General features: G+C 43.3%; 2 protein-coding genes across 3 annotated transcripts in view; one reads left to right on the top strand and one right to left on the bottom strand.

Moving 5' to 3' along the window:
- Nucleotides 1-3,726: 3,726 nt before the first annotated feature.
- Samd15 (sterile alpha motif domain containing 15) lies at nt 3,727-17,588 on the bottom strand. The gene is made up of 3 exons (XM_032908210.1): nt 16,057-17,588; nt 15,190-15,288; nt 3,727-4,140 (listed from the first exon to the last, which is right to left on the bottom strand). The coding sequence occupies exons 1-3, from the start codon at nt 17,395-17,397 to the stop codon at nt 3,853-3,855; spliced, it is 1,728 nt and encodes a 575-aa protein (XP_032764101.1). The 5' UTR covers nt 17,398-17,588; the 3' UTR covers nt 3,727-3,852.
- Nucleotides 17,589-17,905: 317 nt separating this feature from the next.
- Tmed8 (transmembrane p24 trafficking protein family member 8) overlaps nt 17,906-27,041 on the top strand; it is a 30,348-nt gene continuing 21,212 nt past the window's right edge. The window contains exon 1 of one of the 2 annotated variants that reach the window (XM_032908211.1): nt 17,906-18,065. In XM_032908211.1, coding sequence (XP_032764102.1) covers nt 17,948-18,065 — 118 coding nt within the window. In that variant the 5' untranslated portion in view covers nt 17,906-17,947. The remainder of the gene's footprint in view (nt 18,066-27,041) is intronic. The other variant, XM_032908212.1, reaches the window with a different exon arrangement.

Genomic DNA, 27,041 nt, shown 5'->3' with positions numbered 1-27,041 from the left:
AATAAAATAGCTTTTTAAAAGCTAATTAATTTTAATTACTGCTATTTACAAGAACATAGGTGAGGAACTTTTTCTTGCGCATGGACAACTTTATCAGTGGCTACACCACTGAAGGAAATACTCCCTTCCCCGCCACAGTAAATATTAACTGCCTACAAAAACCTCGGGGAGGGGTGAGGCTACCAGAGCAGCCTCCCTGTGACAATGATATAGGCCTATAAATCTTCAGAGAGGGGTGGAGTCTTCTGGGGACCCCAACCCCCCGACATCCCATGACTCCATGATGGAAAGTTGACAGACATCTACTCCTCTTAAAAGATGAATCCAGCTAGGCTGTGGTGGTGCACGCCTTTAATCCCAGAACTTGGGAGGCAGAGGCAGATGGGTCTCTGTGAGTTAGAAGCCAGTCTGGTCTACAGAGCGAGTTCCAGGACAGCCAGAACTACACAGTTCCCAAAACAAAAAACAAAACGATGATTTTAGCCTCTTCCATGGCCAGGCTTTGTGTAAGGCTTTACGGACATCACTACAGCTTTGTCTTGCTGTCCTCATCTAGACACGTTTCTGGTATTCTGTCACCACGTGGAGAACAACTGCCATTTCCTATTTCAGGCCTCCCACATTTATAGTTGTGCTACAAATACGGGATGGCCTCTGGCATAAGACCTATGTTGGTTTGGTTTCTTGGTAAAGTGTAGAACTACTGTCCTTTCCCTTCAGACATGTGGTTTCTTTCCTTCCAAGTGGGGAAACCTTTTGGCTCACAAGGTGTAGGTATATACCAGTTTCCATGCAGTAGCATTTTCGTTCTGTTTTCATTTACTGATCAAGTGCTTGTGCATCTTTCAACTGTATCTGCTTCTAAGGGCTTTCATTTTTTAAACTTTGTGTATTATAGAAATTCCCGGGGTTGGGGATTTAGCTCAGTGGTAGAGCGCTTGCCTAGCAAGCACAAGGCCCTGGGTTCAGTCCCCAGCTCCGAAAAAAAAGAAAAAAAAAAAAAAAAAAAAAAGAAATTCCCTCCAAATATGTCTAAAGCATGGCTCACTTTGTTATTTTCTTTTTTTTTTTTTTTCTTTTTCTTTTTTTCGGAGCTGGGGCCCGAACCCAGGGCCTTGCGCTTCCTAGGCAAGCGCTCTATCACTGAGCTAAATCCCCAACCCCACTTTGTTATTTTCTAAGCCTAACTTATGGTTTCTTAAACAAACCTTAGAAAGATGACTGGTACTCACTTTTTAGGAAATCACGACTCTTCCTGAAAGACGCTTTCAAAACCAGGTTCTTTTCCAGGAGAGGTGGGCAGTAGCCCAGACAGGCATTTCACAAGCATGTTTCTCCTCACAACCACTACTTATCAAACTAGGAGACACTTAAAAAAATTGTGTGTGTGCGTGTGCGTGTGTGCGTGTGTGCGCACGCGCGCGTGTGTGTGTGTGTGTGTGTGCAAGCATTTGTCATGTTGTTTGCAGATGCCCATGGAGGCTGTGATGGTTTGAATATGCTTGGCCCAGGGAGTGGCACTGTTTGGAGGTGTGGCCTTGTTGGAGTTAAGTATGGCCTTGTTGGAGGAAGTGTGTCACTGAAGGGTCATGGGCTCTGAGATTCTTTCCTACTAGCTGCCTGGAAGTCAGCCTTCTCCTAGCAGCCTTCAGATGAAGATGTAGAATTCTCATCTTCTCCTATACTATGCCTATCTAGATGCTGCCATGCTCCCCCCTTGATGGTAATGAACTGAACCTCTGAACCTGTACACCAGTCCCAATTAAATGATGTCCTTATAAGAGTTGTCTTGGTCATGGTGGCTGTTCACAGAGGTAAAACCTAAGACAGAGGCTGTAAGAGTTTCAGTTCCCTTGGGGCTAAAGTTGTGCTTAGCCATCTCTCCAGCCCCAGAAGGTATTTATTTTATGTGATGTTTTTGTAAGTATAAATTGTTTGCCTTCCTGTATGTGCACATGTGCTTGGTGCCCAAGGAGATCAGAGGAGGGGGGTCTTAGTGCTGGAACTGAACCCAGGACCTCTGCAGAGCAGCTCTTAACCTCTGAGCCATCTGTCCAGCCCAAGAAGGTATTTACTTATGAGTGCTTTTGGAGTTGCACAGTGACCCTTCCTTGGAAGAAACAAGTTTTGTTTTTTTGGAAGTCAGAGAGAGACAGGAAGATCAGCTACATATGACATTGGGCTGGAGAGATGGCTCAGCGGTTAAGAGCACTGACTGCCCAAAGCCATATGTAGCTGATTTTCCTGTCTCTGACTTCCAAAGGTTGAGATTAAAGGAGGGTACTATCACACCTAGCATGGCAGCCATCTTGGTATATAGACTTAAAATTAAATTATTTACTTTATGTATATGAGCACACTGTAGCTAGTTGTGGGCCACCATGTGGTTGCTGGGAACTGAACTCAGGACCTCTGGAAGAACAGTCAGTGCTCTTAAGTGCTGAGCCATCTCTCCAGCCCACGATACTTTATTAGCTCCAACACAGGTAGTGGAAGGCCTCCAATCCACTCACAGTCCCACACTCATTCTCCTCACTTCCTGGCTCTGCTCATGGTCACTGTCCTCAGGCCGCCTTTGTTCTTTCACCGAAGTCACTAGTTACCCAGTTCATGTTCTTCTCTTCCAGTCCCGAGCTCCGCTGCACTGTCCTTTGGGTCAGATAGTAAACCAGGGAGGCAAACAAACACTATGGAAATTGCCTGATATTTTGGCATGGTTTTAAGCTCCACTTCCTAAAGTCCTGTGCACTGTGCATGCACGCTTGTCTGCATGGCTCTGTGTGCACATGCTCATTTTGTCAGACACCCGGGGACACTAGAAGAGGGCAGAGGAGGAGCAGGCAGCACTCTGAACTGCTGAGTTGGCTCTCCAGCCTCTAACTGCAATCAGACTAAGATGTGCTCTTATCTGATACAGGTCAGGAGTCACCAGGCCCGGATCACATGAGTGTGGGTAACCCCAGGTCAGCAGCGTTGCCACCAAGTCCCACCCCATCTTGTAAGTGGCATTGTAGACTCCCTCCAAGAGACTTTTTTTTTTTTTTTTTTTTGGTTCTTTTTTTTTTTTTTTTTCGGAGCTGGGGACCGAACCCAGGGCCTTGCGCTTCCTAGGCAAGCGCTCTACCACTGAGCTAAATCCCCAACCCCTAAAATTTTCTTTTTTTTTTTTTTTTTTTTTTTTTTTTTTTTTTTTCGGGCTGGGGACCGAACCCAGGACCTTGTGCTTCCTAGGTAAGCGCTCTACCACTGAGCCAAATCCCCAACTATCCAAGAGACTTAACAACATTTTATTTATGTGGCTCTTGGAGACTTACCATGACCTCAGACTAGCCTCAGCTTAGTGCTAGGAGTAAAGGTACGTACTATGCCTTGCTGAGACTGCATTTTCAATTATAATTCCCCTAACAAATCTTAGTATTAGGTGCGTTAGAATTTAACACAAGATCTGAAAGTTATTGAGGAAGGTAAATACTGCTACCTTTAACAGAGGAAAGATGCTATGTGTCGGGAAGAATTAAAGACTAGAGCCAGCAGTTCTCTCATTCTTACTGAAAAGGAGAGAACAAAACCTGGCAAAAACCACACCTCTACCCCACGGGAATGTACTTTGATTTTTCTTTCTTTTTGTTAAAAAAAATTATTTTTATTTTAAGTGCATTGGTGTTCATCTGCGTGAGGGTGCTGGATCCCCTGGAACTGGAGTTAGACAGTTGTGAGCTGCCATGAGAGTGCTGGGAATTGAACCCTGGTCCTCTGGAAGAGTAGCGAGTGGTCTTAACTGCTAAGCCATCTCTTCAGCCCCAGTTTGATCTTTCGAGCTAAGTGACATGGTTGTCCCTATTGTCACTGCGTTTAAATCTGTATTATTATTATGTCACTTTCATCCAGGCTTGAGTTTTCACTCTTGTCCATGGCTTTTACCTCTGGACTGGTCTCCTGTGACGCTGATACCTCTGCACTATACTCCTGTAACCCCGATGCCTCAACAAACTCTGAGAAGGTCAAGGCGTCAGACTTTACCCCACTGTGCCCTTTCCGCTCTAAGAATAAGCCTATATTGTCCCTGTAGGGAAGGCAGATGCTGCGGCTGAAGAGAGGCTCTTCAATTCCCAGGAGCACTCGGACATGATAGGATATTGCCTGAAAAAAAAAAAAAGGGATACTTTTAGTGGGACTAACCTGAAAATACAAAGAAAGCAAAGCTTAATTCAGTTTCCCATGTGTCATGAATACTAATTACTTACATTATTTCACTGAGAGAATAAAGTGATAAGAAAGCTTTAATAGGCTAAATGGCCTTAGAAAACAAAATTCTCAAGTGCTGCATCCTCTTGAGCGATGGGACTGCATGTGCAGTCACACCCAGCTTCCATTTATGCAACAGTTTGGAAAAAACAAAATGAATAAGGACAAATAGATTATTGCCAAGACTCAGAGAAGTGGGGATGGGCTGACAATGACGGGGACGTGGAAGTTTGAATTCAAGGGCACAGATTTATGTGATTTGTTGGGGGTAGGAACATGCCTGTAAGCATTTATTAACATCCACAGAATTGCACAGAACAAAGAATGACTTTACTGCACGAAACTGAGAAAAGTCAAGTAAGTGTTGGGCCAACAGTCTGGACTACAGATGAGGACCATTACAAGCTTGTGGTATAATTACTCTGAAGTGGTAGGAAGGAAAGAGGCTAACATGGGTTACTTTACCTTTGAAGAGTAGAGCTTCCTATAGATACTGTAAGTCTTAGAGACAAAACCAAATGTATACAACATTGTACTTTATTTGGTAAACGTGTCTCTTAAGACATACACTTACAGTTGGAAAGAGCCAGGCTTCTCACTGTCATGACAAGTTATAAACAGAACTTTGGTTTGTGGCACTAGGGACTCAGTGTGCTTGTGTCCTAATTCTCGTGGACTCGAAGCTCTGCAATGTCAGTCAGTCAGCCTGGCTGATGAGGTGCAGGAGGTGGATGAGTGGCCCCAGAACATCTGCTGTGGTAGAGGTGGACGGGCTGGGCAAAGTGGGCCCACCCAGGTTAAGAACAGGCCCAGGCACATTCCACGGGATGGCCTTGATCCAGGGAAACTCTACACCCTGGTCCTCACAGACCTGGATGCTCCCATCAGGAAGGACCCTAAATTCACGGAGTGGCACCACTTTTTGGTGGTCAACATGAGGACAATGGCATTAGCGGTGGCACGGTCCTCTCGGATTATGTACCTGCTCCACCACTCTTACTGTCAGGCGCCCAGAGCAACTTCACGAAAGTAGGGGCCTGGAAGAGCAGGAAATGGTACCGGTACAACCAGATAGTGTTTAGCCACCAGAGGATTTGCTTGGGCCCTACAGATACCTTCAGCCTTCCCAGTCTTTGTGCAGCATATGCCTGCTAATGACAGTGGTCCTGCCTGTAATGAACTGACCTGGTGTCCAATACAAATGCTAGATCTAAGGAATTTTAAGGAAGCTCTGGTATTGTATGGCTACCACTCTCAATTTGCTAAAGAAACTTTAAATACTTGGGCTTCACAGAATAGGGTCATCCCCCAAGATTGGAAAGGATTGGTGTCAGCTATTCTTGAAGCTGGACAACAATCACAGTGGTGGTCATGGTAGAGGCATGAATATAGAACTACAGAATATAGCAAGGGGGATAAAGGTTACTAAAGACCAGCTGCCTGGTGAAGGGTGTTATGCTGACTTACAAGATCAAATCCGATCTGATGATGGCATAGCTGAACAATGTGTTGCGGCTTTAAGAGCCTGGGATATGATTGAGGAACCAGGGTGAATATCTACCTAATTTATGAAGGATCTGCAGCAGCATTTATCAAATTCTTACAGAGATTGGGCTTAGCTATAAATAGAGCTATATCAGACCCTGAAAACAGACAGTCATTGATAGAAATATTGGCCTTGGAAAATACAAATACAGAATATAAGAGAGCAATTAGGCTATTGAAAGCACGAGAAGCCCTAATAGATGAATGGATAATAGACAAATGGTATTGGTTCTCAGGAACATAATGCTAATATCATAGGGCAAGCCATAGTTAGCGGTCTTAGAAATCAAAATGCCTGATGCTTTAATTGTGGTGAATTTTACCATTTGCAAACATTGCAAGGCTAGAAGATTCAGAGCTTAAAATAGCAGGTACACTTGACTCTAGAGAATATGGTGTTCATAGAGAGAACAAGCAGGTCTGACTGTTATGAACAACAAAGGTTTCCAGGGGATTGTAGCTGTCTTGGAAGGAGCAAACATTAGTCTAAGGATTACTGGTCCAAGAGGGACATACAAGGTTACCTCTTGCCCTTAGGAAACAAACAGAGGGGCCTGTCAGCTCAAGGTCCCACAATAAACAATACTACCATCTTCCTTTGATCAGCCAGAAAGTACCAAGCAGTCAATAAAATAAAAATTAAATATTTCTGATCTTTTACATGTTTCAGAAGGGAGTATCACTTTGGATCTGGCTACAGATATGCCCTTTACCCTATCCCCAAAAGTTGACTGTTACATTAACTACTGGTGTGCAGTTAACTGCAGGAATAACAGTGGGAATAATCTTGGGGAGAAATGGGTTAACTTCTCAAGGATTTATTGTGCATCCAAGTGTAGTAGATGGGGACAGCAAAGAAGAAATTAGAATCATGGCAAATGTGATGAAGGAGATGAAAATTGATGCAGGAGATAGAATTGCTCAGCTGTTGTTTCCTTACATTAATGGAAAGGCCACTCTAGTAGAAAGGACAGGAGCTTTTGGGAGCACTGAGAAATGTACATCTGGCAAACAATGGTTAATGATCAAAGACTCAAATTAATGGTGCAAATGAATGGCGTTAACATAGAAGAGTTGGTAGATGCCGGAGCTGATGTTAGTAAATTTTCCCAAAGGTCTTGGAATCCAGATGGCCACTTCAGAAGGTTTATACACAATTTATAGGAATTAGAAAATTATCAGGAATAAGACAATGTGTCCAGTGGATTACCTGTGTGGGACCAGAGGGATGAAAAGGAAATTTGAAACCACATGTGGGTGACATACTCATAAATTTATGGGGAGAGAATCTTTTACAACACTGGTATGTAAAATTAATATTCCTGCAATTCCAGGGACAGAAAACCAGGAAATTAAGTGTGATATGTTAGATACTCCTGGGGAAGGTACTGATACAGGCGACTGAGTAAGATCACAAGCTGTGCCCATGGTCCAAAAACAGGACATCAAAGGGATTACATTTCTAAATTTATAAAAGGGGCCACTGCTAACATACCAACAGTCTTGCTCCTAAAATGATTATCAAACTGAGCTGCAAGAGCAGTGGCCCATAGCAATAACAACAACAAAACAACAACAACAACAATGACAACAACAAAACAACAAAATGCATGCACTTGAACGACCAGCACAAGAGCAACTGGAGGCTCAACACGGAAGTGTCTACCAGCCCATGGGACCCTGTGTTTGTTGTAAAAAATAAATCAGGTACATGGAGAATGATAGTGGACATAAGAGCAGTTAACAATGACCCATATTAATTGACGTGAAAGACCGCTTTTTCACAATACTCTTGGTGAATGCTAGTCACCCACTAGAGAGAGACCACTGGAAGGTACTTCCACGGGGAATGTTAAACAGCCCGACTTTATGTCAGCATTTTGTGCAACAACCATTAGAAAAGATCCACAAGGGGTTGGGGATTTAGCTCAGTGGCAAGCGCAAGGCGCTGGGTTCGGTCCCCAGCTCAGAAAAAAAAAAAAAAAAAAAGAAAAGATCCACAAGCAATTCCTTAAGCTAGCATTTATTATGATATGGATGACATTGGGTTGGCTGATTCTGACAAAGATATTTTAGAGCGTATGTTTAAGGTAACACAAAGAATTCTCCCATGCTGGGGGTTACAGATTGCTCCAGAAAAAATACAAAAAGAAGACTTACTTGGTTATTTGGGTTATAAAACCAATCAACAAACATTTGACCACAAAAGGTACAGATTCGTGTGGACCAATTGAAAATACTTAACGATTTTCAAAAATTAATGGGAGATAGCAATGAATATCTAGTAAGAGCACCAGTGGAAGGGGGAAGCCCTGGGTCCTGCTAAGACTGAACCCCAGTGAACTAGACAGTTGGGGGAGGGCGGCAATAGGGGGAGGGTTGGGAAGGGGAACACCCATAAGGAAGGGGGGGGGGGAGGGGATGTTTGCCCGGAAACCAGGAAAGGGAATAACACTCGAAATGTAAATAAGAAATATTCAAGTTAATAAAAAAAAATAAAATAAAAATAAAAAATTAATGGGAGATATTGACTGGCTGAGGCCTACGATTGGATTAAGTACATACGAGTTAAGTAATTTGTTTTAAACATTCCAAGGAAATTCAAATTTAAACAGTCCAGATGTCTAACAGCTGAAGCAGAAAAAGAATTAATTCTTGGGGCTGGGGAGTTTAGCTCAGCGGTAGCGCTTACCTAGGAAGCGCAAGGCCCTGTGTTCGGTCCCCAGCTCAAAAAAAAAACCAAAAAAAAAAAAAAAAAAAAAAAAAAGAGTTAATTCTTGTAGAACAAAGACTGCAAGAGGCAGATGTGGATCGAATTGATCCTAAACAGGATTGAATTCCGGTCATTCAACCTTCAACTCATCCTCTTCCTGGGCTCCTTATGCACAGGGAGGAGAGTATTATGGAGTGGATTTTCTTAGCTTAGAAACAAAGTAAAAATTTGAAGACATATATAGAAAAGATTTCTGAGTTAATTATAAAAGGTAGAGTAAAATTATGCCAATTACCAGGAACAGAGTCAGCTGGAATTGTGGTACCTCTTATAGACCCTGCGACGACTATGTCATTATGGGTGATCAAGAGGACTGGCAAAGAACTTGTAGCAATTACTTGGGTGAAATTAATAACAAATCTCTGAGAAGCCAACACATACAATTTGTAAAGCACATACAATTTGTAAAGCACATATTGTAAAGAGAACACCAATTCCAGAGGCACCAACATTCTCTATGGATGCAAACGAGATGGGGATGGCAGGTTATAAATCAGAGAAAATAAGCAAGGTGGTCAAAAGTCACTATACCTCAGTTCAAAAGTCAGAATTATATGCAATCCTTATAGCATTATTAGATTATCCCGAATCTTTTAACATAGTCATTGATCCTTTGTATGCAGAAGGAGTTGTTTTTCGTATACAGACTGCTGGATTTGTACCTGATAACTAAGAATTAACATTCTTATTTATGCAACTGCAACAGGCCATCAAGTAGAAATTATCTATTATGTATTACTCATATTCGGCCTCATACAGATTTGCCAGGTTTATTAGCTCAAGGAAATGACAAAATTGACCAATTACTAACAGGAAATGTGTTAGAAGCCTCAAAATTTCATGAAAAACATCCTATTAATGGGAGAGGTTTAAAGAAAAACATTTCCATCACTAAAGAGAAATTTCCATCTCTTGGCAACAAGTCAAAGATATTATAATAATAAAAAATGTCCTATGTGTTTTCAATACAACCAAATTCTGTTACCCGTTGGTAGTAGTAGCCTTAGGGGTACCAAAAGAAATGACATCTGTCAGATGGATGTTTTCCATTTTGCAGAATTTGGGAAACAAAAGTATATGGAGCATAGCATTGACGCGTACTAAGGGTTTCTATGGGCAACTGCTCTAAGTTCTGAAAGGGCTGACTGTGCTGTCACACACTTATCGGAAATAATGGCAACTATGGGGATACCTGCACAGATTAAAACTGGCAATGCTTCCGCATATGTATCCAAGAAGATGAAACAATTCTTTACATATTACAATAGAAAGCATGTTACTGGTGTACCACCCAATCCCAGGACAAGCAGTTATAGAAAGAGTCAATTATACCTTAAAAGAGATCTGACACTGTTAGCATTTTGTCTAAGCTCCGCCCCAGAGTTACCTGGCAATAGCCAGGTGTGCCTGACTCACTATAAAAGGGGCTGTTTGCCCCCTCTGCTCTCTTTTGCTCTTGCCATCTTGCTCCCTCTCTGCCCTCTTGCCCCTTCTTCCCTCTCTCACCATCCCCCCACACCCCCTTCCATGTGCTCATGGCCTCTACTTCTCTATTCTGCTCTCTGGCTCTCTCTCTCTCTCTCTCTCTCTCTCTCTCTCTCTCTCTCTCTCTCTCTCTCTCTCTTTCTCTCTCTCTCCCTCTGCCTCATTACCCTCTCAACTTCCCTCCCATGCCCTGAATAAACTCTATTCTATAATATACTGTCCCTCAGGGTGGAAGGGATGCTTCAGCATGGGCCCATGGAGGCACCCACTTCCCCCATATCTGACTACACCGCCACCAAAACATATTCCTCTTCTTTTTATCTTTTTATAAACACATCAGACACCCCATACAGCCATACATGCTGGCAAAACATCAACGCACATCGCACATAGTTGGAGCGCCTGGCTTCACCAAAAGCCAAGTCCCACATTCCTGACATTCCTGACAGCTGTCCAAACCCACCTCTCCTGAAGTCACCAGCCAATCCCCTATCCCGTGCCACAGACACATCATTTCCCTTCACCTACAGGCTATTAAAAAAAAAAAGTCACTGCCATAATCTATCTGCCTGTGACTTTTCCTGGTCTTGTCCCCTGAGTCTGGGGAACTTGTCTGAGAGCCCATTCCCAAATAAACCTGTCTTTTTTTATTTTGAATTTGACTGAATTGGCTTATTTCTTTGGCACACACAAAAATAAATCTTTAAAAAACTTTAAAAAGAGCAGCTTTGTTCTTCCGGAGATCTTAGTTTGATTCCCAAAACCCAGGTCTTGTGGTTCTGAACCACTGGCAACTCTAGCTTCAGGCACTCGGGTCTCCTTTATGGCCCCTGTGGTCATCTGCCCCTTCCCTAACACTGGGCCTACATCACACACACACACACACACACACACACACACACACACACACACACACACACTCCAATTCTTTTGTAAAACCAAGTATACAAATTAAAAATTCTATTAAAACGAAAAAAAAGTTTTTGTCTACTGATAATTACCAATATGTTGCTGTGAACTCTGACACTTAGTTACTTAGTGACAATTATCAATATGTTGCTGTGAACTCTGACACTTAGTTACTTAGTGACAATTACCAATATGTTGCTGTGAATCTCTGACACTTAGTTACTTAGTGACAATTATCAATATGTTGCTGTGAATCTCTGACACTTAGTTACTTAAACAGTAAGGCTATAGGATAAAGCTGCCAAGATAGTATGGAGTTTACAAGTGTGTTTTGATTGATTGAGTTTTGATTGTACAGACACAGGGTCTCATAGAAGAGCCAGTCTTACTTAACTCTTATGTTTCCCAGGCTAGCCTTGAACCTATCAACATTCTGCCTTACCCTCCCTAGTCCTGGAATTACAGCCATGAACCACCATGCCGGAGTTTAGCCACTCATAATTCCTGGTTCAAGGATATACTTTAGAATCGTAAACAATTCATTCTAAATAAGCAATTCGCTTATATTATTCTCCAAATATCTGTCACGGCGTTGTGTTTTTGTTGTCGTTTTAACACAGGGTTTCTCTGTGTAGCCCTGGCTGTCCTAGAACTCACTGTCGATCCAGGCTGTCCTCAAACTCAGAGATTTGCTTACCTCTACCTACCAAGTACTGGGATTAATGAATGAGCCTTCACTGCCTGCTTGTCCTTATATTCTGAGTCCTTATATTCTGAGAGCCTTTTTCTTGTTCAGTGCATGAGATTGGACCCAGGGCTTCACAGAAGTTCTCCTACAGCGCATCTAAACATCTTTAATTTTGTTTTGAGACAGGGTCTCACTAAGTCACCTAGGCTGGCCCTGAACATGTGATTCTTGTGCCTTAGTCTTCGGAATGGCTAGGATTACATGTGTGTACCACTACACCAAGAGAAAAGATTGAGGCAAGTATGCTGTCTAGATTTTGTCTAACCTATCCTTAGAACAAATAAGACGGAGTGACTGACGTGCACGCTACTCTGAAGGAAACTGTGGATATGTTAGTTGCTTTAATCACAACTCTGGAATTAAAAGTGTAGGGGCTGGAAGTGTAGCTTAGTGGCAGGGTGACTGGCATACTCAAGGCCTTGAGTCCAGACACCCAGCACTGCAAAATCAAAGCAGCAAGCAAGCAAGCAAGCAAGCAAGCAAGCCTCTGTTAGTAAAGAGGGTAACTGTAGCTGACAGACATTTATGGCAGCTGTGATAACTAATGCTTGTAACCCTAGTACTTGTGAAAGTAAAACAGAAGAATTAGCATGAGGTACAGGCTGGCCTGGGCTACACAGTGAGTCCCAGGCCAGGCAAGATACTGTCTCGAAAACAAACAAACAAGGGGCTGGAGATTAAGAGCACTGACTGCTCTTCCAGAGGTCCTGAGTTCAATTCTTGGCAACCACATGGTGGCTCACAATCATCTGTAATGGAATCTGATGTCCTCTTCTGGTGTGTCTCAAGACAGCTACAGTGTACTCATAATAAATAAATAAATAAATAAATAAATCTTTAAAAAAAAGAAAGAAACTTAAACAAACAACCCCTCAAAAATTAAAAAAATATTAATATATGATCCCTAGGAATTTAATGTGTGTCTTAGCTTTTGGTGAATACCCAAGTGTAGTGTATGCTCCTCTAGTGATCTCAAGGAGAAGCCACATTTCCCTGATGGCTAACATAAGTACGCTGAAGTTTGCTTATTCAAACTTCTTGAGATCACCAGAGGGCGCATCATTTACTTCTGAGGGTTTCATTAGATTTTTAAGACCTCTTGTTTCTTATACAACCATGATCAGGATTCTGACTATAACCCTTAAATATTATTCTTTGGTAGTTAGAATGTCAAGTGAGCAACATGAGTTTGGTGGACTCTTGAAAATGTTGCAGGACTTTGGGTGACAGACAGTAATCTTGTGAATTCTGTTGCTTATTTTTATGTATATGAGTACACTGTCACTATCTTCAGACACACCAGAAGAGGGCATCAGATCCCATTACAGATGGTTGTGAGCCACCATGTGGTTGCTGGGATTTGAACTCAGGATCTCTGGAAGAGCAGACAGTGCTCTTAACCGCTGAGCCATCTCTCCAGCCCTCGGTTCCTTATTTTAATTTGGAGAATTCAGTCACTTTAAGTAGAAGGTGGAGTCACGAAGAAGAGTGGTGTCACTTTTTTTAAACATGAAAAGAACAGGAGATTGACCTCACAGCCATGGCAGGCATATGAAGGCATAGTTGGAAATGCTATATATGATAAGCAGGTTTGTCAGTGTTGTATGTCCATGGAGGTTTGTGGCACCTAGGATATTTATTGATGAATGAATATGAATGTGAATGTGACTCCCAGAAATCTATATCTTGATCTTCAGCTTATCTGAATGATATTTTGCAAGTTGCATCACCTCTGTGCACTCAGCTTTTCCTCTGTAACATAAGGATTAGATAAGTTCACATGTATATAGTGCTTACCTCATAGTAAGCACTCAGCAGAGCATAACAATTAGCTGAATGAATGACTTTAATGTTCAGTTAGGAATCCATGTTTTAATTGTTCAAAGACTTCCTTATTGTCACTAGGAATTCTTGAGAACTAACAGGTGCATTTTTCTTTCCTGATATGGTTCTAAGGCTTGATAAAGAGTCTTAGGGAACATATCCCAGAACTTTTCATTTTAGTTAATTAAAAAGTTTAGAGGGTTGTCTTAGTCATTGTTCCATTCCCGTGAAGAGACACCATCACCACAGAGACTCTTAGAAAAGAAAGCATTTAACTGGGGGCTTACTTAACAGTTTGAGAGACTTAGTCCACTGTCATCATGGCAGGAAACATGACGGCATGCAGGCAGGCATGGTGCTAGAGGACTTAGAGCTACATCCTGATCCATAGATAGCAGAGAGAGATGCTGGGTCTGCTGTGGACTTTTGAAACCTCAAAACCTATCCCTAGTGATACAGTTCCTACAAGGCCACACATACTCCTACCAAGCCACACCTCCTAATCCTTCTCAAATAGTGCCACTCCAAAATGCATTCAAATATATAAGCCTACGGGGCCACTCTTATTCAAACCACTGCAATGGTGGAGACTGGGGGGGGGGGAATCAAATCTGATTCTTAAAGAAGAACATTTACCAGTTTCCTATACCAAATGGATTCTCTTGGGTTCGGGAGAAGTGTGACAGAAAAGGCCATGAAGAAAGTTGTGTATGGTATGCTTTGTAAAGCTGTAACTACTGCAAACAAAAGGAATGCTGAAGCAAAGGAGACCTGTCGTGGAGTAGTTGAATAGGTGAAGCCTATAGAAGTTAATGTAACTTGTCTGAAAGTCTGATCGCAAAGCGGGTGAAGTACAGATGATATTATGTAAGTACCAAATGGGTATCAAAGGCATAAAATGTTACTGAGAGCTCTGGAAGAGAGGTTACTTTGGGACAGCAAGGTCAAGAACAACTTCCTGTGGAGATGAGGAAGAATTGTTCCTAAAGCATGATTCAAGGGAAGGGGAACTTAGCAAGGATCTCTAATAGAGGGAGTATGCACTAGTAGGCTATGAGTTAGTCTGGGAGTTAGATCTGGCAGGCTGGAGAGGACTCAGGTGGAGGAGGGGCACCAGGGAAGAACGCTGGTTGGGGGCTGGGGATTTAGCTCAGTGGTAGAGCGCTTACCTAGGAAGCGCAAGGCCCTGGGTTGGTCCCCAGCTCGAAAAAAGAAAAAAAAAAAAAAAAAAAAAAAAAAGAACGCTGATTGGACCTGGAATCCTAAACCAAGGATTGGGGCTATCTTGCACTAGGGAGATCAGAGAGTTTTTTTTTTTAAACAAAACAAAACAAAACAAACAAACAAACAAACACCCCCCCAAAACAGTGTGTAAGTAGTTAGAAACCAAGAGCTAAGTCCCACAGGCTCGATGAGAAAGACTAAAGGCAGGAAGGCAGGAGCCACTGCAGTGTTCTGGGTATGAGGCAGTAAAACACCAGGCAGTGCAAGCGCTACGGGAGGAAGTGACACTCAAGACAGAGGGAGGAAGCCACCACAGTGAGTCGGGGGTGGGGTGAGTGTGTGATGACAGAATGGCCCAGAACAGGGAAAGATGGGGCAGGCAGCGAGTAGCCCTGTCACACACTTGGCACAAGGACACTTGGTACACGACTCTCACCTTCATGTCTTCAAAATCAGTTATCCCCATCTGTGGCAGGTTGGAGCAGTTTACGTGGATGAGTTTTGGACCACTGATGAAGTTTTCAGTAAAACACTCCTGTCAATGCAAGAAGAACATCTCTTAAACATGGATTATAGCAAGAGGAAGAAAAAAAAGGAACAAAACCCACATTTTTGCTTTTTTTTTTTATACAAGTGTTGGGTTTAATACACAGGGTATGAAAGGTTTCAGATCTCTTTTTGTGACAACCTAATGTCATAGTCTGCATGAATAAATTCAGAAGAGCATACTTTTTTTTTGATAAAACCAATTTGGGTAGATAGCTAGTATGCATTAATACTCTTTTTTTTTTGCATTAATACTCTTAAATGCTCATGATACATATGGCATATTTGGGCAGATAGCTAAAACGGTATAAATTCAGGGTGAGGTCATTGCCACTGAGACGTTTTGACAGAAGGGTAAAAGGCCTAATTTTGACAAAATATGTTAAAACTATAGATTTCTGTGCAAAAGGGACTCTACACATTTTTTTTTATACAAGGAATGAAGAGAATTGTAATAACTGGGATGAATAGAAAAATCAAATATAACTTTTTCTTCTAAAATTATATATATTATATATGTATATGTATATATATATGTGTGTGTATATATATATATTGAACAGATGTGTTTAATGTGTTAATGCACTAGGCCCAATATTCACTATCCACACATACAATACAGAAAAAGGCACACATAATCAAAATTGACCCCCCCCTCCAAGTCCAGGACTTCTCTGTTAGAGGAAAGAGAATATGCCAGTATAGAGGAAAATGGGATTGGAGCATGTGACTTCAAAAACATTGCTTTTGTATATACCTTGTATTGAGGGTAGCCTAGATCACTAATCCACTCTGCAACCCTTTCTGGGCTCCAGGTAAGGTGCTCAAATCGTGGTCTAAGACTTGGCTTGATCTGGGTTTCTTTACCTCCTACGATGTCTACGTCCTGGGGGAAAACTAGAGAATCCTTCAGTTCTGTTGAAACCTCTAAATCAGGAACAGCTGTAAACAGCTCATTCATGTCATCCTGCAGGTCTCTGAGGAACTCTTGGGTTTCATACACTGAACCGGCGGATTCTACACTCTCTCTAGGAGATCCTACTACATAGTCATTTTTACTCTTGGTAGATTTTTTTTCTGACAACTTTTTGTGATATTCAGAGAATATCAGGTCATCCTTGCCTATAGGGTACTTGAGTTTGCTTGGTCCTGGACGGTCTTCCTTGGGAAATTGTCCCTCCTCTCCTGGTTTGGGTTCACTTGGTAACTTGAGACTTTTCTCGATGGTTGGTTCCAGCTCTGACTTCTCTGGAATGTCTAGATCAGTTGTCTGTGGTGACTCATAATCAGTTTTCTCCATTGACTTTATTAGTTTCTCCTTTGTAAACTCTGGCTCGGTATGTGCCTTTAGCACGGGCTCCTTCTCCTGACTTGGCTCTGTTAATGAGCCCTTTAATTTAGGTTGCATGCTTGGTCTTCTCTGCCTGTGCTTTTGAGTTATTGGTTTCTTGTCCCCTACTGGCTCTGGAACTTTCTCCTTAGTAGATGTATCTTGCGACTCGTCTTCAACATCTGGTTTTATTTCTTCCAGTAGTGCTAGAGTAATCTCTTCTAGCATCTCTGGAAAATTGGCATCAAAAGAGCTTTTGTGTGCTTTCTTTGAAGCCTTTGATGTTCTCTTTTCTGATAGTTCTTGACTTGCTTCATCAATCAGTGTTCTTGATTCTTCTCCAAAATGCTGCAGATTGAATTCCTCCAATGGCTCTGAGGCTCTCTTCTTAGTTGACTTTTTTAGTTTCTTGTCTGGGAACTTATCCTGCTCTGTGCCCACCTGCTGTGTAGACTTGCCTTGAAACTCCTCTGTAGTTTCTGCTTCCTCCTTAGACTTTCTTAGCTTCCGGTCTGGGAACTCAGGTTTAGTTACCTCATATGGCTCTATACTTTTTTTCCTAGCTGATTCTTTTCGTTTCTTCTCGGATTTGGTCATCTTGGATGGAACTAGATCTTCCTCTTCAACTGATTTTCTTGGTTTTTCACTTCGAAAATCTGGTGTCTTCTGTTCTGGATCTGTTTCTGTAGGCTGTTCTTTGAGTTCATCTTCAGAGACGTCTGGTGGTTCAGAGGAGTCTGGCACCTCATTCTTTTCATCTACAGACATCTCCGAATTCTCCTTGCGTGTCCTGGTTGGCTCTACTAGCACATTCCTGGGTGTTGGTCAGTATTCGGGGACAGCTCAGAGCTTACCTCTAACGTGGTGTCTGCTTTAGCATTCTGTAATGTACCAGATTTAGTTCTTTTAGGGTGCAGATTCAGACTCTCATCGGGGCCAGAATGATAATCTTCTGGGACTTCAGCCGTGTCAGTCTATGCGGCCAAGGCCTCCTAGCAACCTCAACTTCCGACAGCGTCTCTATGGATACCACGATTTCCGGCGGCGTTTTCCTGAAATTTCCCGAGATTTTGTCGATCTTGGCAAGTGCCGACCGTCCAAACAGGCGACCAAAAGCACGTAGTAACCTCCCCGCCCCCGCACCTCTCGCGTGTCCGGCTAGAGCTACGGCAGCTACCCCTCCGCCGCCTAACCGCTCCTTCCGGCCGCGGGCTCCTCTCGGCTCGGCTCGGCTCTCCTCTGCCGCTCTCGCTTCGCCTTCGGCTGTTTCCGGAGCCGCAAGCGGCTAGCTGCGGAGACGCTCCGGCGCGGGCTGCAGATGTCGGACGGGCAGGCAGCTGAGGGGCCGGCTTTCTGGAGCCCCGCAGCTCGCCGAGGGTCGGCGGGGGGCGTCGGGGACCGACGGGGAGTGGAGGAGAGCCAGGCAGCCGCCTCAGGTACGCAAGGCCCGGGCGCTGGAAGGGTGGGTGCCTCTTGGCTCCGGGCCATGCACCTCGGGCGACCCGTGTGCCCACTGCCACGGGGGCCACGGCTGCGCTCGAGGTCGTTTTCTACTCTGTTTGGAAATACCCTGGTTCCAGTCCCCGCTTCCTTTCTCGGCGCACCCGGGTTGGCAGTCCGGCTCCTTCCGCCGCGCCTCTTCGGCGTCAGTCGGGGTCCGCATCCCACCTCCATTCCCGCCGCGCATACTCCTGCCCCTGTCTTTGGCTCCCCGCGCGACCCTACCTCTGTCTCCCACGCTAGCCTCTCCGCGCGCTCCTACCGGGGTCTGCCGGGGCGCCCACCTTCCTCCCTCTTTGCCCTAGCGTAGGCCCCCGCGCCCAGCCGCCGTCCCCTGCATCCTTTAGAGTGGGAGAGATGGAAAGCAGCCAGAATAGGGAGGCTTTGAGGTCTCGGAAGAGCCTCGTAGTCAAAGCAAAGGCAGGAACTGGAGGCTGCAGTAGAAATTTTGGTGACCTCGCTCATTCTCTGAGACCCTCCCCTTGCTTGGGCCAGTGTCACCATTTCAGATCACACAAGTTCTTTCGTATGAATTTACTTAAGTGTCCAAAGACTAAAGGTACCGTCTATCACGCGGTTACCTTTCAGCCTTGTGAGCATCACAGGGACGTGCGACTGAGAGGATACTTTAGAAGAGGGACATCTGGTCTCACTAAGTAGCAAGTAACTGGTTTTCGAGATCTCAAAGTAGATATCATACAGTACAGCGACTGAGGCACTGCTGTGGAACCCGGATGCTTGGTTGGAATGTGAATCCTCACTTTTAGTGACCCTGGACAATTGGTTTAACTTCTCTAAACATGTCTGAGTTTTCCTCTTATGAGTACCTGTGCCTTTACAGCATGGGTGGGAGGACTGTGAACCACTGTGACTAAAGCGGCTTGATGTGAAACCCAAGATGCACGCTGTACAAAGCAGTTGTCTAGGAGGAGATTAAAGTCTGATTTTGCACAGCTAAATTACTAGAAAAGGTATTCCTGGTTGTATCTTTCAAAATAGTGGCTTTTCTACATGTCCCTGATGTATGATGTTGCACGGAGCACCCCTCCCCCCAAGCTGTGAATCACTGAACTCTTGCTGGTGACTATATTTTTATTGAAAACATCCTAACACATTTTTGTTTTTCCTATTTTTAAGTTTTTGTGCTCTATGGTAAACAATGCTAACATACACTTGATATTATGGTAATAGAAATTTTAATTAGGGTGGGATGTAGCTCAGTGGTAGAGTTCATATGAGAGGCCCTGGGTTAGATCCTAGCACTACCAACAAAGAAAAGGGGGAAAAAAATTAAGTGCACTTCCTGAAAGATTATAACAATGAAGTATATAAGCCCTTGTAGAGGTGTATGTCTTATAAGCACCCTATATGTGCCAATATTTATTTGTTTTTGTTTTTGTTTTTTTTTCCGGAGCTGGGGACCGAACCCAGGGCCTTGCGCTCGCTAGGCAAGCGCTCTACCGCTGAGCTAAATCCCCAGCCCCATGTGCCAATATTTATAAGTTACATACACTTCAACTTGTCTTTTATTTCCTCATGCGTTTGTGGTGATTTTATATCAGATCTATTTTGTAACATATTCCTGGAGTGCTCTTAGCACCTTGTGTTTAAAGTGTTTGTCGGGCAGAAAGTTCTACAAATATCTGGCTGAACCTGAAGGTGAAGGTCACTTTGCAAAGATTTGACCGACCATCCAATAATACTCGAGATCACCAAGCATTCTCCTAGGGGTAGAGCGGTGGGGCTTTACCAGGAGCCATTTGACAGCCCAGGGGACATCTGGCAATATCTAGAAACGTTTCTGGTTATCAGAGCTGGAAGCAGCCATTACTGCCAAACTGTAAGCCACACACGCTGTTAAAACGCCCTTGTCCTGCAGTCTGCTTCGTAGGTTAGCAAGGGTATTTTTGAGAGAAACTCAGGCCTGGACTTCAGCTACGCCTCTGAAGCTCAGTGGGGATGCTACTTTGACAGGGTTTTTATAGACTTGGGAGTAAAACTTTAAAACTGCTCAAAATTGGGAATTTGCTGCCACTTCCCAGTAGAAAATGAGCTGAGGTAACAGAGACACTAAAAAGGGAGGAGACCAGAAAGACTTTTTTTTTTTGTCACCTTAGAAAACAGCAGGGGAAAATGAGTGGATATTCATTTGTTATTGAACTGAGGGTTTGAGCCTCTCAGTGTACTTTATTCCTTCAGGAATTTGTCAGTATGCAGAATAATAAGATCCTGTTTCTACCATGCAGCGCTGGTATTTGTGGCTGAGGTTTTGGTAAAAGGAAAGGTTTATGTTTGTGTAAGCGAAAGTCTCTAGTGATCACAGTATTCCAAGCGTCTTAGGAACTATGATTGTTTTTAATAGATTTCTTTTTTTTTTTTTTTAATTTGGGGGCACCTGGGTTCTTCATTTCCCTAGAGGAGAAAGAATCATTCCTTATATCATGAAGCTCTCTGAGGAGTATGTATTACATCACTTAAAAGCAGGTCCTTTTCGAAGAAGTCTACAGGGCTCCGTGGTACTGGAGGACGATCTTGCGCACCGTGTGTTCGGATGCTGATTGGTTTGCCCAAATATCTGATTGCAGTCTGGACGTTAACATCGTCACGATGATATTTGGAACGTCCTCTCTCAGTGTTGTGTGAAGTTTCTTCTCCATCACCTCTGATTGGTCAATAAAGGGCTGATTCAGCCGAAAGCTGGGCAGAAGAGGATAGGGCATGACTTCTGATTCCAGTCAAGGGGTACCAGTCGAAAAGGGAAGAACGAGAGAGGAGAAGGGGAGAAGGACCAGGAGGATCCGCAGACCGTCAGGGGAGTCGTCCTGAGGGAGCCAGGGCAAGACTCAGACTTCGGGTAAAGGACCTGGTGGCTGGGAAGTAGGCTGCCACAGAGGGTTAGAATAGATGAGTATCTGCCCAGCATAGTGCCTGCAGCTTGTTCATAAATTTATTAGGTCTCCGTGTCATTTTTTTTTCTTCCAGAGCTAAAAATGGGCTAGAGCAGGCCTACAAACGCCCTGTAGTTACTTGGGGAGCATTTACCCTGGGGAAAATAAAGGGCAGTGTTTGTTATGATCTCTGCAAGGACTCAGTTTGCTGTATACGACCAAGCATTTGATGTGCAGGGCTGGAGAGGGGCAGGTGAACTTGTCTCTGGTTCTAGTGTAGGACTGAGCGGTGCAGTATATCCTTCAACAGGGATGGAGTGTTTCATATCTGTGACTGTTTGATGTCAGGTCCGTTAGGGCTTGAAATTTGGTGACTCCCTGTTCCATCCAGAGCGCTGGATGGAAGCTTATGTTGAGAAGACTTTGTTTTTATTTCTTGATTTCTTTCCTGATTTTTAAATTGACATGCTAATAATTTCCTTGTGGCTTTTTAAAAAAAGCACAGCTGTTGTATTTTTCCAGTGTTGATGGTTGGTCATCATGTTCTACTTCAGCTCATGAAATATAGTACAATGAGTGTTACCCCACTCTTGGGTGCTGAAGAGAAATTGGGCCGTATGGTCACTGGGTTCGGTCGAAGCGTCACCCAGTTGATGTGCTTTCCTGTAAGCCTCTCAGTTCTAACCGCATCACCTGCTTTTGGGTCCTCTGCTCTGAAAAAGAAAAGCCAGGCTAATTATTTCTGCAGCTGCCTAGTGAAGGGGAAGTCTTAGGAAATGAGTTCTAAAGAAACCTTGACCTAATTAGTATTCAGACACTGGGGGGGGTGAGCTGCCCCTTTTTGGCTTTCCTGTAGAGAGAATACACACAGTAAACTCAAATCTGTAGCATGACCTGAATGTCTTAGCCACAGTCACTAACCTGAAACGAAAATCACGGCTTGAAGCTGGGTGGTGGTGACATGCACCCCTCTAATCCCAGCACTTAGCAGCAGAAATAGGTGGATTCACAGAGGCAAATTTGAGGTCTGCCTGGTTCACAAAGCAAGTTCCAGAACAGCTACTGCTACAACAACAAAACCTTCTCAAAAACAGACAAACAATAACCAGACAACAACACCCACCCAAAAAACAAACAGAAAGAAAACAACAAAAACCCAAAAAAGAGGGGCTGGAGAGATGGCTCGGTGGTCAAGAGCACTGACTGCTCTTCCAGAGGTCCTGAGTTCAATTCCCAGCAACCACATGGTGGCTCACAACCATCTGTAATGGGATCCGACGCCCTCTTTGGGTGTGTCTGAGGACAGCGACAGTGCACTCACATACATAAAATACATAAATCTTAAAACAAAACAAAAAAGAATGAAATATAGAGTATTTGAAGAAGGTTTTGGTTTTATGTCTCACTTTGGTGTTGAGACCATGAGTTATAAGTTGTTACTGTTCATCTTCCGTTTCTCCTCCTCCACTCATTCATTGTCTTCAAGATTTTGGCCAGTGAAGAACCATAGCAATGATCTTGCCACAGTAAAGAATGCCATATTCTACTATTATTTGGTTACTATTTTAAATTTCTATTTCAGTTACAATGTTATACACGATATTACTAGTTTGAGAAATTAAACTTTTATAATCACATTAAGATTAATACATACTCATTGAAACGAATAATAAAAGCTTTTCTCCGCCGTCCTCTAATTTGTGAAACCTGTCCTGTGTTCTCTAGAATTAGCTTGTATTTGGCTGGCCTATTAAAATCTGCACTACTGAAAAATTGGCTTTTCCTTGTTCCCAATGGTTTAGATTTCAGAAACCTAAAAGGATGTGTTTATATTTGTTTTTCCTGTCTCTCTCACACAAGATTCCATCTTCCCACACTGTATACTTCAGGAAATAAACATGTTTTTCTTTCCTCCTTACACTTCCTGTCTGTCTGAATACAGCTACAGTTGTTTTGCCAGCAGTTCTTGAGTAAGTTAGGGCATCCCTTTAAACTAAAAAGAATAAAATATCTTCTCTCTCTTTTTTCCTCCTGTATACATTATGCTGTTTGGAAAAAAAAAAGATGCTCTGAGAAGTGACTCTTGATATATGAAGTTTGTGTAGCCTGACTGATAAAGAGAAATGGAAATGACTCACTGTTGGCACAGGTGCACGAAATGCTGTTGTTCCTTACTCCAGGGGGCCTCAGTTACACTGTTAATATCCATCACAATTAGATGGTATTTTCCATTGATCCATTTCTTTGCAGTGCCTATTTTATATAGGTGTATTCCTGTTTAAGAATATAGACATGGGCTGGAGAGATGGCTCAGAGGTTAAGAGCACTGGCTGCTCTTCCAGAGGTCCTGAGTTCAAATCCCAACAACCACATGGTGGCTCACAACCATCTGTAATGAGATCTGATGCCCTCTTCTGGTGTGTCTGAAGACACCTACAGTGTACTTATATAGAATAAATAAATGGTTAACAAAAAAAGAATATAGACACAAGGTTATTATAGCATCATTTGGAGTGGTAAAAGATTTGGGGGGAAAATGTTTATCCATAGAGAACTCATAAATTAATGCCTCGTTTTTTATCAAATGAAATATTTGTTGTAGAAAAAAATGAGAGCTTTTTGTGTGAAGTTTCATAAAGTATCTGAGGTTAGAAAAAAATTTTCAGTGGTGTGTCTAATGTCCTGGTAGTGTAGTAATATGAAACTCATGTGTGTTGTTACCTTTATGTGCGTATCTGGAAGACTACGTAAGACCCAGTAGTGTTGACTGCCCGTGGACATGGAGAGCTAACGTAGAAGGAAGCTTTCGTGGTAGAGTTTTGACACTTTACAATTTTGAATAATAAGAATCCACCTATCAGAAAAAGAAATACATATACAAACACTCATGTGCTAGAATGTTCTCCACTGTGGGTTGTTTTTTTTTTTTTTCTTTCTTCCTTTCTAAAATCGGAGTCTTTCTGCATATCAGGGACAGATCTTAAAACTCAAATTTTTTTTTTCATGAAATAGAGGTTAGCAATATCTTTGAGCACTAACTTTATGTATAGTATATATTTTATTGTCTTAAACTGATTCATTATTAATTTAAGAATACATTAAGATTTCTTGGGGTTGGGGATTTAGCTCAGTGGTAGAGCACTTGCCTAGCAAGCGCAAGGCCCTGGGTTCGGTCCTTAGCTCGGAAAAAAAAAAAAAAAAAAAGAAGAAGATTTCTTTAAAAAAATACCCGTTACCTACTTTCACAATGTACCATTGCCCACACAATCATTCAGTACTAATTGTTTTGATATACACTTAAAGATTTCATTTCTTTAATTTTTAATTTAATTTTGAGATAAGAGTCTCTCTGCATAGTCCTGGATGGTGTGGAACTTGCTATGCTTATAGACTGGGCTGGCCCCAAACTTACAGAGCTTTGACTGCCGCTGCCTCCCAAGTGCATGGGCCGCCATGCCTAACCGAGCTTGTGTTTATTTTTATATGTGCATGTATGGGTTTGCACATGCGTGTGCCTGCAGAGGTGGAGAGTGTGTGGGACTGGAGTTGTAGGCAATTGTGAGTCCCTCACCCAGCATGGGAACTCTGGAAGAGTAGCGTGCTCTCTTAAGTGTTCTGCCGTCTCTCTTCGGCACCTTGCTTTTTTCCATAATTTATATTTGTTTGTTGATTGTCATTTTTTAAGGTGCCTGTGCGAGTGCCTACATGTATGTTTTTGTACCGCATGAGTGCCTGGAACGCACAGAAGCCAGAAGAAGGTGTTAGGTTCTCCTAGAACTTGGGTTACAGATGCTTGTGAGCCGCTGTGTGGGTGCTGAGACCCAACGTGGGCAGCTAGAAGAGCAAGTGCTCCTAACCGCTGAGCCACCTCTCCAGCCCCACGTGTCTTCTAATTAATTTTAGAGTACGTCGCTCGTATTTGCTCCGTGCCCTCTCATTGCTCCTGTCCGTGTCCTGCTGCCCTTTCTCCTAGAATAGTCCCCATTCCATTCATGTGTGCGTGTCCAGGTGCAGACTCCATATATGAGAGGAAATGTAATCTTTTGTCTTTCTTGCCTCTCACTACTTTCTACCTTCCCCTCTCTGCGTGCCTTCCTCTTCTCACATAGTTCCTCTTTTATGACATAGGTGTCTGTGTATCATACACATACGTACATCATACATGTACAAAATATCAAAAGCTCCCTGCCAGATGCATGGCTGAGGTGTCTGTCCATTACACTTGTAGACCTTTATCTTCCTATGTTGCTTGTGGTGTTATGCCTACACTACACAAATGTCTGGTGTCTCTGATAGCTCATTTCACTGTCTCGGACTGTGAGGCCCCTGCTGGTCCCTCTTAGCTTCGTGGCTTATGGAACAGTCAGGTTCTCTCGCCCTCATAAGAATCCCCTCTCGAGGTGAGCATTTCCTCCCATGTGTCCTCCCATGTGAGTTAGGAATCAGGGGAAGCACACAGTCTGCAGCACACACAGTCCACAGATCTGTATAGAGGGACTGGTCCTCCTACTTTATAAATGAGCCAAGCTTTAATAACATGTTGGAGGTATGTGACCGTCAGTTTCAAATAGTCCACTGGAGACCTGGAATTCTTCTCTCTACAGCAGCAAACCTCATAGCAAATGTTTGATAGCAGAGTCTGCAACTCCACCCACAACCCAGGCTCAAGGTTACCCAGCTCCAGAGTCATTTTCTGATGACGTTGGCCCTAGCCATTGCCTGCAGAGGCTGCCCTCCCCGCCCCCAATCTCAAACTAAACTTCCTGGTTGGTCGCAGCCTCCTGCTTATGCTTTTTCTGCTTACCGGGCATCTGACCCCCAGTTTCCTGCTCTCCAGAACCGCCCCCACCCATGATGTCTCTCAGTCTACAGCTTCCTGAATGGTTGTTGTTCCCTGTACCCCAGGGTAGCTGAGTTCTGATCACACTCAGCACACTGAGGCACTTAAGTGACAAAAAGAGGACTCACTGGGTCACCAAGACATACAGCTGGATTTGCGGTTTGTGAGAGCTGAAGGCTTTTTCTGTGGCTGGGACAGCCTGCCTTTACCGGGACAGCCTGCCTCACTTGTCTTTGGGATGAGGCTTCTACTTCCCTCCCCCCCCAGCTTCTAGCTGTGAGGCCTGAGCTCTGCGTGCCTTATTTCCTTTTGCTGTTTTTCTTCACTCTTCAGTGGTTCTGGCATTCTCTTTGTGGACCAGAAGCTGCCCCCATGTGATTGTGGGAAAGAAAAGAAAACAAAAACCAAAGCACATATCTCCCCCAAATCTAGGGCTGCCCCACTCAACCCCCCTCTTAAACATCCACTCACTTTCTAAGGCTTTCACTCTGGGGTTCAAGTTCTTTACATGTGAACCTGTGCCAGATATAACCATGTCCAGACCATGGCAGTTACCACAGTGACAAGCTCAAATATGTATACAAAACCTTATTCAGATTGTATATACTATTGAGAGAAAATAAAGGGTATCTATATAAATAAAAGGCCTTGGCTATGTAGCGAGTTCTGTCAATATATCAACCAGTAAGTGAAAGCATGCTTCTTATTTGTAGAGTGGAAAACTAAGATTATAGAGACACCATTTAGTCCCCAGGTTGCATGTGTATGGAATGCAGCATCAGGAGTAATCCCAGAAGAGTTCTGGTGTTTTCTTCAGGCGTGGAGATTGACAGGTGTACATATAAGTGAAAGGTTGCAAAGGCTTCACAATCATGGCAAGCAGGGAAGGGCTTGCTTTGCAGCATGGCCGGATCCTGAGCAGTATGAGAAGGCTCACCTTATTTTATTGTACCTCACATTCATTACAGCTCACAGATAATGGCAGCCTTTACAAATAGAAATCTGAGCAAGTGTGTCAGCATTATTTCTCCCTGTGTGCTCACATCCTACTGCGGTTACACTCTGGTAACTCTCACCATAGTCCAAGGATTCATTGTGATATGTTAGTGGTGCTCTGTGACCAATTGAGCAGCCTTATATAAGCAGATGTCTTAAGTGAGGCCAGGAGTGGTTGGTGTATGGAA

Source organism: Rattus rattus, chromosome 7 (genome assembly GCF_011064425.1).
Source record: "Rattus rattus isolate New Zealand chromosome 7, Rrattus_CSIRO_v1, whole genome shotgun sequence".
Classification (NCBI taxonomy): Eukaryota; Metazoa; Chordata; class Mammalia; order Rodentia; family Muridae; genus Rattus; species Rattus rattus.
The sequence above is the reverse complement of the archived record's forward strand: the minus strand, read 5'-3'. Positions and strand labels throughout refer to the sequence as shown.